The sequence below is a fragment of the Episyrphus balteatus genome, chromosome 3 (assembly GCF_945859705.1).
Source record: "Episyrphus balteatus chromosome 3, idEpiBalt1.1, whole genome shotgun sequence".
In the NCBI taxonomy this organism is placed as follows: domain Eukaryota; kingdom Metazoa; phylum Arthropoda; class Insecta; order Diptera; family Syrphidae; genus Episyrphus; species Episyrphus balteatus.
The window spans coordinates 39251642-39269691 of record NC_079136.1 but is presented as its reverse complement, the minus strand read 5'-3'; the positions used below and the strand labels follow the sequence as shown (position 1 = coordinate 39269691).

The 18050-nt window shown below is 35.4% G+C and overlaps 2 protein-coding genes across 3 annotated transcripts; one reads left to right on the top strand and one right to left on the bottom strand.

Annotated features, from left to right (window-relative positions):
- The first annotated feature begins 579 nt into the window (after positions 1–579).
- LOC129915570 (golgin subfamily A member 7) lies at positions 580–8288 on the top strand. 2 transcript variants are annotated; one of them, XM_055995176.1, is made up of 4 exons: positions 580–719; positions 787–937; positions 7591–7743; positions 7807–8288. In XM_055995176.1, the coding sequence occupies exons 2-4, from the start codon at positions 803–805 to the stop codon at positions 7945–7947; spliced, it is 429 nt and encodes a 142-aa protein (XP_055851151.1). In that variant the 5' UTR covers positions 580–719; positions 787–802; the 3' UTR covers positions 7948–8288. The 2 variants fall into 2 exon arrangements, with proteins under 2 accessions (XP_055851151.1, XP_055851150.1); XM_055995175.1 differs by having other exon boundaries at positions 586–730.
- A 5001-nt stretch (positions 8289–13289) lies between these two features.
- On the bottom strand, positions 13290–13697 carry LOC129914942 (uncharacterized). The gene has a single exon (XM_055994393.1). The coding sequence runs from the start codon at positions 13695–13697 to the stop codon at positions 13290–13292; it is 408 nt and encodes a 135-aa protein (XP_055850368.1).
- Between the last annotated feature and the right edge of the window lie 4353 nt (positions 13698–18050).

Below are 18050 nucleotides of genomic sequence, written 5' to 3'. Positions count from 1 at the left end.
ATTCATTAAACAGGCTTATCGTTTAAGTTTCTTTAACAGTATTTAAACAACTTATTAGAAGTTTTTAAACAAGTCCGAACTTCTATAAGCAGTTAAATTCAGAAGCAAGCTCAATACAAGCTGTATAGAAAGTAGATCCTGCGAGATTTCAATTTATAGAAGCTGTTGTGCTAGTTGGGAAGGCCTTATAGTTTTTAAAGAGATTTATTTATTTGTTTTCAGTTTTTTATAAAAAAAATGGTGTTCGCACGTTAATTGGAAAAAAAAACAATTCCAAATAAACAAAAATACTTTCACTAACTCCTCTACTTAATTCATATTTTGACTACCCGTAGCACATTTCAACTCTACCATTCTCCTATTCATAAACTTTGTTTGTACTGTACTAAAAATTTAAGTAAATTCACCAACCTAATCTGTAGTACAGTACTAATCATAAATATTTTTAAACTTGGTTTTCATCCATGACTTCAACCTTTTTACTACTGCCACCTACATTTTCAAAACATAAATAAACTAAAACTTGGTAAAATGTCATAATAATTTCTATCCAATTCTAAACAATTTCTGACATTTCCCAATATAAACGTCAGTGACGAAAAAATAAAAAGATCTAATTTTGGTCACAGTTCAGAGAAAGAAAAATCATAGTCACCCACAGAAACCAAAAAAGAAATCCAACAAATTTGTTATTTTTCAAGGAATTTCCGCTGTAATCGGTATGAAAAATGTGAATTTTATTTTATCAAAATACTTTATTGCAATTGAATTAATGAAAATGTTTAGGATATACCGCTGCAAGATGTCACAAACAGGGACTCCAGCGACGACAGCACTTCAGTCAACAAATTGTACAAAGGTGTTTATACAACGCGACTACAGCGAAGGAACATCAGTCAAATTCCATACGAGACTTCCCAGTGAATTGGAGGGTCTTGTAAGTATTAGAAATAGAAAAACAACAACAATAATTACTACATTTTAATCAAATTAATTTATGTGGCAATGCGCTGATAAGCTAACAAAAAAGTCCTTGACACAAAATTTAATGCAGAAGTCTCACACAAAAAAAAAAGAAAAGAATGAAATAGAAACTTTGCCCCGAGCGCGTTCCTTAACAATAGGTTGGCTTTAATTAGTTTGACATGAGTTTTCATTTCTTTTGTTTTCTTTTGTTGTTTTTTCTCCTGACTGTTTTCATCCCTATTAAATTTTCCAATCGGAATGAGTGGAATGTTTCATTCTAAATTTCAACATTTAACAGGCCCTCTGCCTTGTGTTCCAATATATAAACTTTTTGGTTATTTATTGTCTTCATTTATTCATCTCCTTGACGTCAGACAATTTATGTTATCTCTCCTAGCACACAGTAGGTACCTATACAACTTTTCTAGCTGTCTGGGAACTGATTGGAAGCCTTAAGATTTTTTTTAAGCGATTACATTGGCTTTCAACTCTCATGGTTTGGAGGCGAAAGCAATGTTGTCCATACGCTTAACGTGACCTAGCCATCTCACGCGCTGCACTTTTACTTTCTTAGTCAAGTTAGTGTCCCCGTAAAACCCGTGCACTTCTTTGTTGTATCTTCTTCTCTAATCAATGCATAGGGGACGTCTGTACCATATTACAGGACTAGGATGATGATTGTTTTGTAAAGGGACACCTTAGGGCCATTTTTTTCCACTATTGCTCAACTTGAAGTTTGAAGCAAACTCTCGAGTTTGCCAACTTGAGAGTTGACTATAACTCGAGAGTTGAAACGCAAGTTGTAATTTCTTTTTATTCACTAATTACTTTCTAAACTCTCCAGTTGAAGATCTAAACTTGGCCAATTGGGATAGTTATGAAATATGGAACAAAAACTGTCATTTAAAAATAAAATTTCAATCTGTCATATCGATAGCATATTTGTATTCTATTTTGTGTTTAATTTGATAAATTGTGAAAAAAACATCAAATTTTTATGTACACTCCTGCTCAAATTTAACGCACATCCTAGTTATTTTAAAGTAAAGTCCTGCTATTACTTTATGCCACAGCATCATGGTTATTTTCTCAAATGAGACAATAGTGATCTTAAATTAAAGGTATGGAATAATATGTTTGTCGGGAAGATTTGGGGAGAGATTTGCTGAAGTCTGTCTGTTAACCCGCGAGCCTTTTAAAGAAGAGTCATAAAATTTCATGGAGTTAAATCTGCTTTACAACACCTACGGAGTTAGCGAGCCTTTCTAGACCTAAGTTAAGTACCCAAAAATACTTGACTGATGCCCTCGAACAACATCTGGTTCCAATCACCCCTAGATTTGGTCCACAGTTTAGTGTGATGCACGATAATGCATGCTAGAGTAGTTTGAGAATATCTTCAAGATTTTAATATTCCAGCTTCGGATTAACCACACAGAAATCTGGATTTGAATTCAATAGAACATGTGTAGGAAATATTGAAAAGATGCATTCGCGACCGAAATCCACCTCCAAGCAGTCTTGATCAACTGAAAACTTCAGTGAAAGAAGTGTTAAAACAAAACCTTCAAAAGTTAATTAGTGGAATGGACAAACGACTCCAGGTTGTCATATGCGCTAGAGGAGACTATACCAAGTATTGCATACAATTATGAGAAAGAACCGTCACCCGCTTCCATTTTTAAAAAATTTTTCTTCTTAAAAATAAAAATTTTTTTATAATCAGTTTTCAGACCTGGAATTGTTAAATTTGGTTTATCTTTTTTTTTGGTTGATAATACTGTTGCAGTTTAGCATTTTTTCGACTTGCTAAACAATAACAAAACACAAAAAAATGCACCAAAGAATTTTAAAGCCTTTTAAAATAAGATGCAGGGGTATAACTTCAGACGAAAAATGTGTGCGTTAATTTTGAGCAGGAGTTTATTTATCTAAAGCAAAAACAAGCTTTTGAAACAAAACTAAAAAAGAGCACAAAATTTTTCTCGTAAAATTTCTAGTTTCCTCAGCCAACTTCTACTTTTCTAAGGGCCATTTTTTTCACTATTGCTCAACTTGAAGTTTGAAGCAAACTCTCGAGTTTGCCAACTTGAGAGTTGACTATAACTCGAGAGTTGAAACGCAAGTTGTGATTCCTTTTTATTCACTAATTATTTTCTCAACTCTCCCGTTGAAGATCTAAAGTTGGCCAGCTTCTAGTTTGAAAAATATCCCTGGGATATTTATGAAATATGGAAAAAAAACTGTCATTTATTTAAATTAAAATTTTATTTTGTCATATCGTTAGCATATTTGTATTTTTTTTTTGTGTTTAATTTGTTAAATTGTGAAAAAAATATCAAATTATTATGACAAAACTAAAGAAGGGCACAAAATTTTGACAGAAAAATAAAAAAAAATCTGAAGTTTGCTCGGCAAACTTCTACTTTTTAGGGAAGTTGAGAAAACTGGAAGTTGATCAACTCTCGAGTTTAAAATCGAAAGTTGAAAACGTCAACTTGGAGTGAATAAAACCAAATTCGGAAGTTGAGGATAAAAATCCTAAAGTTATGTTCAACTCCGAATGAAAAAAATGGACCTAAGAGTTGAGAAACCTAAAGTTTATCAACTCTCGAGTTGAGAATCAAAAGTTGAAAACGTCAACTTGGAGTGAATAAAACCGAATTCGGAAGTTGAAGATAAAATTCCTCAAGTTATGTTTGACTTCGAGTGAAAAAAATGGCCCTTAGTTACTCGAGAAGAGTCTTTGCTGGTCAATTGCCATTTTAAACCAAATTTTTATTTCAACGCTGGTGTTGTTGTCTGTACTTGCAGCGGAGCCTGGGTAGAACAAGTGCTTTACTATGTAGAAGTATGGTGTTTGTCCAAAACGTCGATGTTGAATGTATTTTTTTGAGGACAGCATATGTTTAGGTTAGATTAGATAGAAATGGCTGTCAGGAAAACAACTGATAATATTTCCTCTTATTCTTCATCAAAACAGCAGAAGTCGTCTAGTCAAAAGGCGGCGTGTCTGCCAATGACTCAGTTTCCTGTTAGAACACCTATTACGGAGCTAATATGCGATTTTCTCAGTGACCACAGATTTTGTTCACGTTTTGGATCCGGCTTAGGCCAGCTTTACTTGGTCATTTCGTTTGGCATGTTTTGATGATTGGCCATCTCTTGTGTGTTGAATTGATAGCAAATATTATAAACTCAACTTTAGGTGTCTTTTCAGGAAGAATATCTATTAGGAGAGGTGCTTTCCCCGTTCATGTGGGAACTTGATGGTTAATGAACTACTAGTCGATCTAGAAACAGATGGACTCAAAGTGATTGCATACCATAACGATGTCAACATTACCGTATCAGGAAAATAATTCCAAACCATAATCGAACAATAATGTAGACTGCTCTCAGACAAGTAAAGTGACAACAAACTGAATCCTCAAAAACTGTACTTATCCTCTTTACAAACAAAATATAAAATTTCAAATTTTTTCGTAGACCCTCTCTTTATCAATGGTGTTCCACTTACTTTCTCAGACTTACTTTCTTCGACATTTTGAAGACCAAATACAACACAAACCTTTATAAAATTCTAACTGACGTAAAACATTCAAAATATGATTATAAACTTACAGTTTTTGTGTTTACTGTCACAAATATCCCAAGGATATTTTCAAAACTGAAAGTTGGCCAACTTTTGTTTTTTAAACTCGAGAGTTAAGAAAAAAATAGTGAACAAAATAGATTCTTAACTTTTGTTTTAACTCTCTAGTTAAAGTCAACTCTCAAGTTTGTCAACTTGAGAGTTTGCTTCAAGTTGATCAATAGTGAACAAAATCGCCCTAAGAGTTGAGAAACCTAAAGTTTATCAACTCTCTAGTTGAGAATCAAAAGTTGAAAACGTCAACTTGGAGTGAATAAAACCGAATTCGGAAGTTGAAGATAAAATTCCTCAAGTTAACTTCGAGTGAAAAAAATGGCCCTTAGTTACTCGAGAAGAGTCTTTGCTGGTCAATTGCCATTTTAAACCAAATTTTTATTTCAACGCTGGTGTTGTTGTCTGTACTTGCAGCGGAGCCTGGGTAGAACAAGTGCTTTACTATGTAGAAGTATGGTGTTTGTCCAAAACGTCCATGTTGAATGTATTTTTTTGAGGACAGCATATGTTTAGGTTAGATTAGATAGAAATGGCTGTCAGGAAAACAACTGATAATATTTCCTCTTATTCTTCATCAAAACAGCAGAAGTCGTCTAGTCAAACGGCGGCGTATCTGCCAATGACTCAGTTTCCTGTTAGAACACCTATTAAGGAGCTAATATGCGATTTTCTCAGTGACCACAGATTTTGTTCACGTTTTGGATCCGGCTTAGGCCAGCTTAACTTGGTCGTTTGGCATGTTTTGATGATTGGCCATCTCATGTGTGTTGAATTGATAGCAAATATTATAAACTCAACTTTAGGTGTCTTTTCAGGAAGAATATCTATTAGGAGAGGCACACAGTAAGGAGAGGTGCTTTCCCCGTTCATGTGGGAACTTGATGGTTAGTGAACTACTAGTCGATCTAGAAACAGATGGACTCAAAGTGATTGCATACCCTAACGATGTCAACATTACCGTATCAGGAAAATAATTCCAAACCATAATCGAACAATAATGTAGACTGCTCTCAGACAAGTAAAGTGACAACAAACTGGGAATAAGGGGTGAATCCTCAAAAACTGTACTTATCCTCTTTACAAACAAAATATAAAATTTCAAATTTTTTCGTAGACCCTCTCTTTATCAATGGTGTTCCACTTACTTTCTCAGACAAAGCTATATATCTACGTCCTATTTTAAATTGAAAATTTAACTAAGAGACCAATATTCAATAATGAATAAGAAAAATCATTTCTTCTGCAAAAAGCTTTTGGGGATGAATGAGGGCTATCCCCAAAAATAACTCACTGGCTATACACAGCTGTCATCAGACCAATTCTAACTTACAGGGTGACAGTTTAGTAAACACTTTGGACAAAGTAACATATCGCGACAAGCAAAGTAAAGCCCGAAGTTTAGTCTGCATGTATGTAATCAGCAGAGCCTTTCGTTCGATACCTTCTGAGGCATTAGATATATTACTCAATCTATCTCCTCTCTGTATTTTTAGCAAACGCGAGCCAAGAGCACAGCTGTTCGTCTCGAAACCATCTGACAACCATCTTCGTATTAAATCAGACAAATTTCTGCTTCGTAGGATACCTCCCTAGGGCCGACTATTTTACCAATTTAACTAAATAAAGTAAGCATTGGCATACCAATAATTTTTCCTTATACTTTTCTGCCTGACATCTTTTAGCTTTGAGCTATCAACTTTAAGATTCTTCATTGGGTTTTGATTGCTAGGTTGATCACGTTGTAGAATGTACCTTTGATGTCAAGGAATGCAACTAAGGTGAAATTTTTGTGATTATTCAATAGTGCGTAAGGCCGTTTCTACCGATTTCCCTTTACAATCAGAGATGTAGATAAGAAATTGCAATCTATGCAATTGAATATCAAATAACTTAAGTAACCTTTTAAGAAAGTAATCCCCTTTCAATTTTTAGTGTATAAGTTATTAACTTTAAGCGTATTAAGCGTATTAATCACTAAACCGAATATTTTGTTTTCTTTCCATTTAATCTTGCTATAGTGTAAACTTTAAAACTAAGTTGAAAATTTGGTAAATAAATTTATTTAGTTGTTTGCGAAAATTTTGGTCCGCTTTCGATTTTTCACTATGGTACTTTTTGAAGTCCAATGTTGAATTAAGCTTGTTTGGTATTATTTTGCCACTTACAAAGGTTTTCCACTTTACGGGCTGATTGGATCGAGAAAAAAAAAATAAGTTTTCGATTTTGATTGAAACCGAGATGGTTTATCATCAAGGGTAAATTGTTTTGTGATGCTGATAGTATGACTAGGTCATCGGCTTTAGCGTATACTAGAACATTGATTGAAGTTTCTGTTATTTTATATTCTTATTCCTCCTGTAAGATGGTGAACTGTCAATTATAAATAGTGAGAATAATAAACCACTAAGTGGATATCCTTGTTTAATACCTGTGTCAGTTTTAACCAATCAATGAAAGAGGATACGTCCAAAAGTGTTTTTGTACATATTTTTAATGGCATGAAGAAGTTTGTTCAACACACCTAGTTGCGAAAAAAAAATTATTTTTATACTTTCATTAAGTATTCATCAAAAAATACATCTATAGTTTTCAACAGTATTTTTGTCACCTTTTTTAAGAATGGGAAATATTAAGTCTTTTTAAACGAAGAAGATATTTCATAATTAACAAAACTATTGTTAAAGAGTGCTACAGAATATACAAGATTAACAATCAAATCGTACATGTGTATAGTTCAAGAAAAGTAGAATAGTATTTGAAACATGTCTTTTGATGTTCTAAAGTTAACATTTTCATGTGCTTATGCACGTATGGGAGTATTTTATTACACGTAAGGTAGAAAATGCTGAGAATAATTCTTTTTGAATAAATTAATTGAAATAATTAACTTCAAGAAGAACATCATGTTGTTTTCGTACCCATACATATGTTCAAAAATGTATTAATGTGCATCATACAAATTTCTTTAATTTTAGATTGAACGTCAGATTTTCGAGTCAACAATAAATAGATTAAATGAGTTTTTTGCGGAAGCTGAAAAAGGCACTTGCAGCACATACTGTGAAGGCTGCATTGGATGCATTACAGCTTACTTAGTATATATGTGCTCGGAAACGCATTACGAGAAGGTAAATATTTAATTTATATTTAAAAAAAAAAAAACAACAAACTACAATTTTCCATTTTTTAAGGTCCTGCGTAAAATATCAAAATTTATTGCTGCCCAAAATGAACGCATTTACAATCCCAAAGGATTGCAAGTCATTGACCCAACATACCGTGGTCTACGAGTTATAGAGATTTCCATACTTGATCGTCCAGGACGAACGTGACTTCCGCTTTCCCACTCAACAGAGGAATTTTTCATGTAACGTTTGTTGGCCAAGCAAACGATTTTTTCTTTTCTTCTTTCTCTTTTTTGTTTTTTTGTATACATCCTTATTGTTTTCTTTCTTTTTTTTTTTTTTTTTGAGTGTAGACATTTAATAGAAATCATGTTTCTTAGGTTATTAATTATAAGGCAAACGTTATATTATTTTGACCATGGAAAACGTGTAGTTAGTCTTAGGACCAAGTCTAATTTTTTTTTCTAATCAATTCAAGCAAATAACAGTGTTTTCTTTTTGTAGTAAAAAAATTAAAACAAAATGTTACGAATTATTTATTTATATAACACAAACGATTTACATTTTTATAATAATTGCTTCATTGAACCAAAAACAAAAAATTGGCTTAACTAAGTCCAATACTCATCATCAACATCATCACAATCAACACATCATTCCCTTAAATAGTTTTTTTTTCGTAACAAATGTTTAACTTTTATTTAAGAAAATCCATAACTTTTTGTATTAATCTGTCGAGTTGGGAAGTCAAGTAAACAAAAATAAACAAAAAAACAATTATCAGTATAAATGAACAAGATTCATTTCTTATTACAAAAACATTAAAAAAATAAATACCTTAAGAATTTAAATACATTTATATATGAAAATCTGAGTCATAATCGAATTGTTCTTAAATGTAAAATTTGAAGTGAAAAAAATTTCAATCTAGTGAAAAAAAAAATATAACTTCCCCCACATCCCAATAGATGTCCGTACTGAAATGAAAAAAAAAAATAAATATAAAATATTTTGCAAAATTTTGATTAATATCATTTGCATGCGGAATTCTTATAAAATTTATATATGTTTTACTGCACCCACAATAAACCAAAAAAATAATTAAAATATAAAAAAACAAACAAAAAATATCCCCCATATTTATACATTCTTATAAAACGGTGTTTCATTGTTCGAAATTCTTTTTAGGCTTAAAGTTATTTCTAGTATTAACGTTATACCTACAATATTAATAAAATTATTATGTACTGTACACCATTATAATAAAAATTAAATGTAATGACAAAATAAAACTGACCACTGTGTGAATTGTGAATTCACATTCATATTTATAGAATAAAAAATAGAAAATACATGGCCAATATTACGAAGGAGTAATTTTTATTCGGGTAATACAAGTGATGGCCTAGATTTTTGTGTAGAATTGAGTTCTATGTATCTAACTAGACCAACGACCAACGAGACTTATATAAAATGTAAATACACATTTTAGACACCTACGATTTTACTATGTTACTATTATTTTTTCCTTGCATGTTTAAAATTATAAATTATTTTACAACTATTTGAATAGACTGCAAGGAAATCAAAATTCAATCATTGATTTAGACCCGTTTGCTGAATCGAAACTTAAGCATTTAAGTTAAACATAAATCCTTATGTGACAATTTACGCAGAGGCAAAAGTAGAGAATAAGAGCTTATGTTCTACATAAATTATTAAAGTCTCGATTCAGCAAATGGCCCTTAGAATCCAAAAATTTAGCAAGAGATTGGTTAGTGTCACCTCCTGTTTTCAAAGTATGTTCGAAATCTTAGAACCAGATAAGCTGATATGTGTTATCATTTTCAAATGTAATAAAACAACTAACAAACTGTGGTCTTGTAGTAGCTTCGGATGAATAGAAACTACTTCTTTGAATTCTTTAATAGAACTGATTTATTTTTATTTTTTAAGCACTATTTATATCAAAAAGTTTGTTTACATTCGATAAACAAACTTTGCACAGAATCGGTGATTAATATAAAATTTGTTCTTAAAGTAAAATAATATTTGAAAATGATTTTAAAACTAAGTGGATTTTATGAATTTCATGAATCGCCACAGTACTCGCCCTCTAGTTGCAACGATATCTGTCTGGAATATGGACACGTCTACCGCTTCTTGTAGTCTGAGTGATTGGCATCTGAGGTGAAGTAGGTGTTAAATTTCTTTCTTGGATTTGGTGTTGATCATTTAAAAGAAATGCTGGTTTGAGGCGATCAATGGAGATGTTTTTCTGATGTCCTTTGATTTCTAGTGTGAAGTATTTGCTTGTTTTTGATTTCACTAGATATGGGCCATCATAAGGTTGTTGTAGTGGTTTTTTTACTGCATCGTTACGAACAAAAACATGACTTGAATGTTGAAGGTTCTTATCGATGAAAATTTTGGTTGAACCATGACGTTCAGGTTGAATAGGCTTAATATTTTGCATATTATCTCGAAATTTGTTGAGAAAATCATGGCTTGATGAAGAGTCAGTTGCAATAAACATATCGCCTGGGAGTCTCAATGTTGTTCCATAGACAAGTTCAGCTAAAGTTGCTTTAAAGTCTTCTTGCAGGGATGATCTTAGGCCGAGCAGAACAATTGGGAGTTTGGCAACCCAATCTTCTGTTTCATGGCATTTGATTGCTGCCTTCAGAGTCCGGTGGAATCGTTCTATCATTCCATTTGCCTGGGGATGATAAGGCGATGAACGGTGTCTCTTAATGCCCAGAAGTTTTGACAGTTCATTGAAAAGAGAGGATTCAAACTGTCTTCCTTGGTCCGTCACGATTTCTTTAGGGATTCCAAACCTGGAAATCCATCCAGAAAGAAAAGCTGTTGCCACTGTTTCGGCGGTGATGTCTGGTATTGGAATAACTTCTGGCCATCTTGTGAAACGATCAATACAGGTTAGGGCATACGAGTATCCGGCTGAGTATGGTAAGGGTCCAATAAGATCAAGATGAACATGATGAAATCTTTCTTCGGGAGGTGAAAAATTTGCAATTGGAGATCGGATATGATGTTGAATCTTGCTTTTTTGGCAGCTTAGGCACGTTTGAGACCATTTGCGACAATCTTTCTTCAAGTCAGGCCATATGTATCGTTCTTTTATCATCTGGGTAGTTTTCTTAACACTGGGATGTGACATGTTGTGAATTGTATTGAAAACTTGACGTCGCAGATCTGATGGAATGTATGGTCGTGCTTTGCCTGTTGAAATATCACAAAAGATTTGGTGATTTGTATCTGGTAGAGTGATTTGTTTCAACTGTAGAGACGAAGAAGTAGAGTTGAGGAGGTTCTTGAGTTCTTCATCGGTTTGTTGTTTATGAGACACATTGTTGTAATCGATTGAGGATGGTGAAGAAATGGCGTTAAGTCTGGATAAAGCATCAGCGACTACGTTGTCTTTGCCGCTGATGTGAACTATATCAGTTGTAAACTGTCCGATGAAGTCCAAATGTCTGAGTTGACGAGGGCTTGATTTCTCTGGCTTTTGTTGAAAAGCGAAAGTAAGAGGTTTGTGGTCAGTGTAGAGAACGAACTTTCTTCCTTCCACCATATGCTGGAAATGCTTGATTGCCATGTAAGCACTTAGCAGCTCTCGGTCATAGGCACTATATTTCCTTTGTGTAGGTGAAAGAAGCCAAGAGGTTGCCAATGGTTAGAGACAAGCTGTTGAACAACTGCACCTGCAGCAGTATCGGATGCATCTGTCATGATTGACAATGGAGCGTCAGTATCTGGATGTGCTAGGAGAGTTGAGTTAGCTAGAGCTTCTTTACAGGCTTGAAAAGCATTTTCTAGTTCGGCCGTCCAATTGATAGGTGTGTTATCATTTTTCTTGTTGCCACATGGATATGCATGAAGTGGAGCTTGGATTTGAGCAGCATTTGGAAAAAAACGTCTGTAGAAGTTAAGCATGCCCAAAAATCTTCGGAGCTCTTGGACTGTTGATGGTTTCTTGTATGACATGATGTTTTCAACTTTGGATGGCAATGGTTTGAGTCCTTCTTCAGTGACAAGATAACCCAAGAAGCTTACGGATGATGACTGGAAAGTGCATTTGGAAGGATTGATGGTAAGACCAAATTCTCGAAAACGTTGGAAAAGCTGTTTGAGATGATTTTGGTGCTCTTCAGATGAGTTTGATGCGATTAGGAAGTCATCAATGTAAGGAAAACAGAAATCAAGGCCCCTGGTCACTTCATGAACGAATCGTTGAAAAGTTTGTGCAGCGTTGCACAGACCAAAAGTCATCACCATGAACTCGAACAGTCCAAAAGGAGTGATGATAGCTGTTTTTGGGATATCTTCTGGTTCCACAGGGATCTGATGGTAGGCACGAGTCAGATCTATGACGCTGAAGACTTTCTTACCCTTCAGATGATGAGCAAAATCTACAATGGGAGGCATGGGATAGCGATCTGAGATGGTTATCGCATTGAGTCTTCTATAGTCGCCACATGGACGCCAGTCACCATTTTTTTTCTTGACCATGTGAAGAGGACTCGCCCAGCTGCTCTTTGATGGTCGACAAATCCCTTGGTTGATCATGAACTCAAATTCTTGTTTGGCTGTCTTTAGCTGTTCCGGAGATAGACGCCTTGCTTTTGAAAACACAGGAGGTCCTTTTGTTTGGATGTGGTGTGTCACATTGTGCTTGGTTTTAGCCAACAGATTCGTCTTGGTGATGTCTTGAAATTCATTCAATAAATCGTAAATGAATGAGGAAGGATTTATTGTTTGGATGTTTGCGGCACTTGAAGATGTTGTTGCGCCAAAGCCATGTGTTTGAAGACTTGTTTTTCGATCAATTAGTTTCTTGTTTTTAACATCCACTAAAAGATCGAAAAAGGACAGGAAATCGGAACCAATGATTGGCTCGGTGACTTGGGCAATGATGAAAGGCCAGGTGAAGTTTCTTCGAAGACCAAGGTTGAGGGACATCAAACGCTCTCCATAAGTTGGAATTTCAGTGCCATTTGCTGCATAGAGAACACGGTTCGATTGATTGTTCCGCTTTTCTATGCTTGATGGTGGAATGACGGAAATTGTGGCTCCAGTGTCAATGAGAAAACATTTATTTGAAGATTTCTCATTGACATAAAGGCGACTTATGGTGTCTGCGGGCTGGCTAGTCGCTGATTGCTGTCCACAAATTAGTTTCCCGTCTGAAACTGGCAAGGTTCTTGGCACTTTCTTGCTTGTTTGCCAAATCGACGGTGGTAGTAGCACATTTTTTGATTTCTTGACTTTGATTTATTTCGGATAAAATTTTTTGGAACGTGAATTGCTTCGGCTTCTGGATACTTTAAGTTGCTCAATATCCTTTTGAAGAGAAGCAATCTGATTTTTTAACTCAGAAATTTCAGAAACATTGGAGGGCTTTGAGACAGAAGCAACATCTGAACTGGAATAAACGTCAGAAATTTTATCTGCCATTTCTGCCAAAGTCTTGAGGTCTTGGTTGGCACTACACGACAGGATGGACTGGGTGGTGTTCGGCAGCTGCTTCATAAGGTTCTGAGGATGTCTTCAGAAATAGTGGATGACGCAAGCTCTCTCATCTTAGAAAGCAGCTGAGTTGGTCGTCTTCCATCGAGAGTAATGCCACTGAGAAGGGTCTGGAGTCTTTTCTGCTCAGATTCTTGAAACGCTGCTAGAAGTCGATTCTTCAGACCATTGTATTTTTCTGTAGCAGGAGGGCTGGTGACTACATCTCGAACTTCGGTCAGGACATCTGCTTCAAGGTTTCCAACAAGAGTGAAATACTTTGTGACATCAGATGTGATTGCACTGGTGTGGAACTGGGCTTCAAGCTGGAGGAACCACAGGTCAGGGCTCCGCTTCCAGAATGGTGGCACTTTGATGGAAACTCTGCCAATAACCTCTTCTTGGACCTTGTCTACGGTGTCAGGCATTGTGTTGGTGTCAACTGTCGTATGGGTTAATGATGGCACCTTACCGTTGGTCGGGGGATACCTTCTTAACTGTGTGTGAATGTTTTGTGTGAGGCACCTTACCGTGGGTCGGGGGATACCTTGTTAATTGAGTGTGGTACCTTACCGTTGGTCGGGGGATACCTATTAGAGTGTTTACTCGGGGTCACCAATGTGGTAGCTTCGGGTGAATAGAAACTACTTCTTTGAATTCTTTAATAGAACTGATTTATTTTTATTTTTTAAGCACTATTTATATCAAAAAGTTTGTTTACATTCGATAAACAAACTTTGCACAGAATCGGTGATTAATATAAAATTTGTTCTTTGAACAATAATCTATTAGTAACTTAAGTGGACTGTATAACATATTGATAATAATAAATAATATAAATAAGACACAACACATTGTTTTGTTATTAATTGGACTGCACGTCCTCTTTATTGAGAGATCTTGTTAAGACTGACGAGAGGAGAGGGAGGGAAGAATAAGGAATAAGGAAACACACACGATCGTTGGTTGGTGTCGTTGGTTGGCATGTCATGCGTGTGTGTTGGTAGTCTTCTTCTCCGTGGTAGGCACGGATTATTGAATAGAGATGCGCAAAACAGTTCCAAAGCCGGAACGAACATGGAACGGTTCTTTTTTCGGTCGGAACTAGTTCCTGGAACTAGTTCCGCGGAACTATCAAGAATTTGAGTTTTTTTCAGGAAAATGCACCAAAAAAAGAAATAGTATGATATTGAATATTTTTTCCTTCTAGTTCCACGGAACTATCAATAATTTGAGTTTTTTTTTCAGGAAAATGTATCAAAAAAAGAAATAGTATGGAATTGAATATTTTTTCCTTCTAGTTCCTGGAACTAGTTCCGCGGAACTATCAAGAATTTGAGTTTTTTTTTTAGGAAAATGCACCAAAAAAAGAAATAGTATGAAATTGAATATTTTTTCCTTCTAGTTCCTGGAACTAGTTCCGCGGAACTATCAATAATTTGAGTTTTTTTTTTTAGGAAAATGCACCAAAAAAAGAAATAGTATGATATTGAATATTTTTTCCTTCTAGTTCCTGGAACTAGTTCCGCGGAACTATCAAGAATTTGAGTTTTTTTTTAGGAAAATGCACCAAAAAAAGAAATAGTATGATATTGAATATATTTTTCTTCTAGTTCCTGGAACTAGTTCCGCGGAACTATCAATAATTTGAGTTTTTTTTTAGGAAAATGCACCAAAAAAAGAAATAGTATGATATTGAATATTTTTTCCTTCTAGTTCCTGGAACTAGTTCCGCGGAACTATCAATAATTTGAGTTTTTTTTTTAGGAAAATGCACCAAAAAAAGAAATAGTATGATATTGAATATTTTTTCCTTCTAGTTCCTGGAACTAGTTCCGCGGAACTATCAAGAATTTGAGTTTTTTTTTAGGAAAATGCACCAAAAAAAGAAATAGTATGATATTGAATATATTTTTCTTCTAGTTCCTGGAACTAGTTCCGCGGAACTATCAAGAATTTGAGTTTTTTTTTAGGAAAATGCACCAAAAAAAGAAATAGTATGATATTGAATATTTTTTCCTTCTAGTTCCTGGAACTAGTTCCGCGGAACTATCAAGAATTTTTTCCTGATGGAAGACATGAAACTGGAACTATTAATGTAGTTCCATGTCCATGAGCATGATTCATAAGAGTGTATTTGTGGTTTTGGTTTGTGAATTTTTGACGCTCAACTCGTTCGCATCCATGTGTGTTGGCTTTGGATGAGAATTCTATGACATGCGTGTGTGTATTGTGTATTTCAAACAGAGTCAGAGACATGTTTGCTTTCGTTTTGTTTTTTGTTCCTCTTCTTCTTTCTTTCTTTTGTGTGTGGCTGTGTCGGAACGATGGAACTGTTTAAATTAATTTTGTGGAACGAGTGGAACTAGTTCCGAGTGAGGAACTAGTTCCAGGAACTATTTGGCTCCGGAACTACCCATCTCTATTATTGAACATCCTGCCCACTTTAAACCTTCGGTTTAATATCTTCTGATTGTTATTTTGCTTGAAGTTAAGTTCTGCTTTGGGGCTCCTTCCGAATAGCATTTGCTCAAGGACATTGGGAAAACCATTGACGCCCCTGAGTGTTTGTCAATGCCAATGGAAAAAACCAAGTCGATTCGGGAATTATGTACAGAAGTGACTATAGTGACAGAGGAGATCGTTGTTCAAATGAATCTCCAGACTGAAAGCCTGTTAGATGCCTTGGAGAGTTTAATTTGAGAGTCGTGAGAATATCGTAGTTGGTGGTTTTCATGAACCAGAGTTTTGAAACTTGACAATGTCCAAGGCCAGTTTTGTTGTTGTGAAAGCTGTTTATGTGGTTGTGTCATATCTGCCAGTATTGGCAAACAGATATCTGGAGATTTCTTGGTGTGTTTTCAGTGTCTGCTTAACTTTTTGAGATTAAAATTTGTTTACTTTGTGTGTGGAAAAACTTGATCCGTTTTATTTTGCAAATTTTTGGTGATGATTGTTGTGAGGCTTGTAGATACTGCTGAATGCTTGTGGTTAAAATTGAAGAGCTACTGAAACTTGTTGGTGAATTCTGTTGATGGTTTGATGAATCAGAAGTTGGTGCTGTGCTGTCGTTCTTATAGTTCTTGCTGCTGCTTTGGTTGTTATCCTCGTTAAAATACTAATGTATGACGAAATATTGCTGATATACTGCATTGTGTGCCTTGTGTTGTGGGTTTGATCTATGAACAGATGTCCCTGCCCACTTTGATTCTACAGAATCAAGAGAATTGAGAAAGCTGTGTCGTGTCTCATATGGCTTTCTTAGCCATTTCTCTGTGTTGGAAATGCTCGGAAGAAAAGAAAATAAAGAAGAAAATATTTAGTCATGCTTCCTACTTGAAGGAATATATTTTATAAATGTATGTTTGAAATGTGTATGTTTAAAATTTTTTTTTTATTACGTTTTATCTCGTGCGCCTCTTGTGGGCTCATACTTCTAATTTACTGTTAAAAGGTTACCCATTGTAGGTAGGTCCTTTTCTGCAATGTCAAAAGGTTACCCATTGTAGGTAGGTCCTTTTCTTGAATGTCAAAAGGTTACCCATTGTAGGTAGGTCCTTTTCTTGAATGTCAAAAGGTTACCCATTGTAGGTAGGTCCTTTTCTTGAACGTCAAAAGGTTACCCATTGTAGGTAGTTCCTTTTCTTGAATGTCAAAAGGTTACCCATTGTAGGTAGGTCCTTTTCTTGAATGTCAAAAGGTTACCCATTTTAGGTAGGTCCTTTTCTGCAATGTCAAAAGGTTACCCATTGTAGGTAGGTCCTTTTCTTGAACGTCAAAAGGTTACCCATTGTAGGTAGGTCCTTTTCTGCAATGTCAAAAGGTTACCCATTGTAGGTAGGTCCTTTTCTTGAATGTCAAAAGGTTACCCATTGTAGGTAGGTCCTTTTCTTGAACGTCAAAAGGTTACCCATTGTAGATAGGTCCTTTTCTGCAATGTCAAAAGGTTACCCATTGTAGGTAGGTCCTTTTCTTGAATGTCAAAAGGTTACCCATTGTAGGTAGGTCCTTTTCTTGAATGTCAAAAGGTTACCCATTGTAGGTAGGTCCTTTTCTGCAATGTCAAAAGGTTACCCATTGTAGGTAGGTCCTTTTCTTGAACGTCAAAAGGTTACCCATTGTAGGTAGGTCCTTTTCTGCAATGTCAAAAGGTTACCCATTGTAGGTAGGTCCTTTTCTTGAATGTCAAAAGGTTACCCATTGTAGGTAGGTCCTTTTCTTGAATGTCAAAAGGTTACCCATTGTAGGTAGGTCCTTTTCTTGAACGTCAAAAGGTTACCCATTGTAGGTAGGTCCTTTTCTGCAATGTCAAAAGGTTACCCATTGTAGGTAGGTCCTTTTCTTGAATGTCAAAAGGTTACCCATTGTAGGTAGGTCCTTTTCTTGAATGTCAAAAGGTTACCCATTGTAGGTAGGTCCTTTTCTTGAACGTCAAAAGGTTACCCATTGTAGGTAGGTCCTTTTCTTGAATGTCAAAAGGTTACCCATTGTAGGTAGATCCTTTTCTGCAAGAATGTGCACCTCGTGTGGATGCACACTCCTAGTCCAACCCAAAGTCAAAAGGTTACCCATTGTAGGTAGATCCTTTTCCGCAAGAATGTGCGCGTTGTAAGGACGCACACTCTAGTCCAACCCAAAGTCAAAAGGTTACCCATTGTAGGTAGATCCTTTTCTGCAAGAATGTGCAACTCGTGTGGATGCACACTCCTAGTCCAACCCAAAGTCAAAAGGTTACCCATTGTAGGTAGATCCTTTTCTGCAAGAATGTGCACCTCGTGTGG

Bases quoted from the DNA above. Each gene is read 5' to 3' on its own strand.
- LOC129915570 (XM_055995175.1), top strand. The intron at 938-7,590 runs GTAAGTATTAGA...CTTTAATTTTAG, and splicing joins CCAGTGAATTGGAGGGTCTT to ATTGAACGTCAGATTTTCGA. The intron at 7,744-7,806 runs GTAAATATTTAA...CCATTTTTTAAG, and splicing joins CGGAAACGCATTACGAGAAG to GTCCTGCGTAAAATATCAAA.
- LOC129914942 (XM_055994393.1), bottom strand. From the start codon at position 13,697: ATGCCTGACACCGTAGACAAGGTCCAAGAAGAGGTTATTGGCAGAGTT.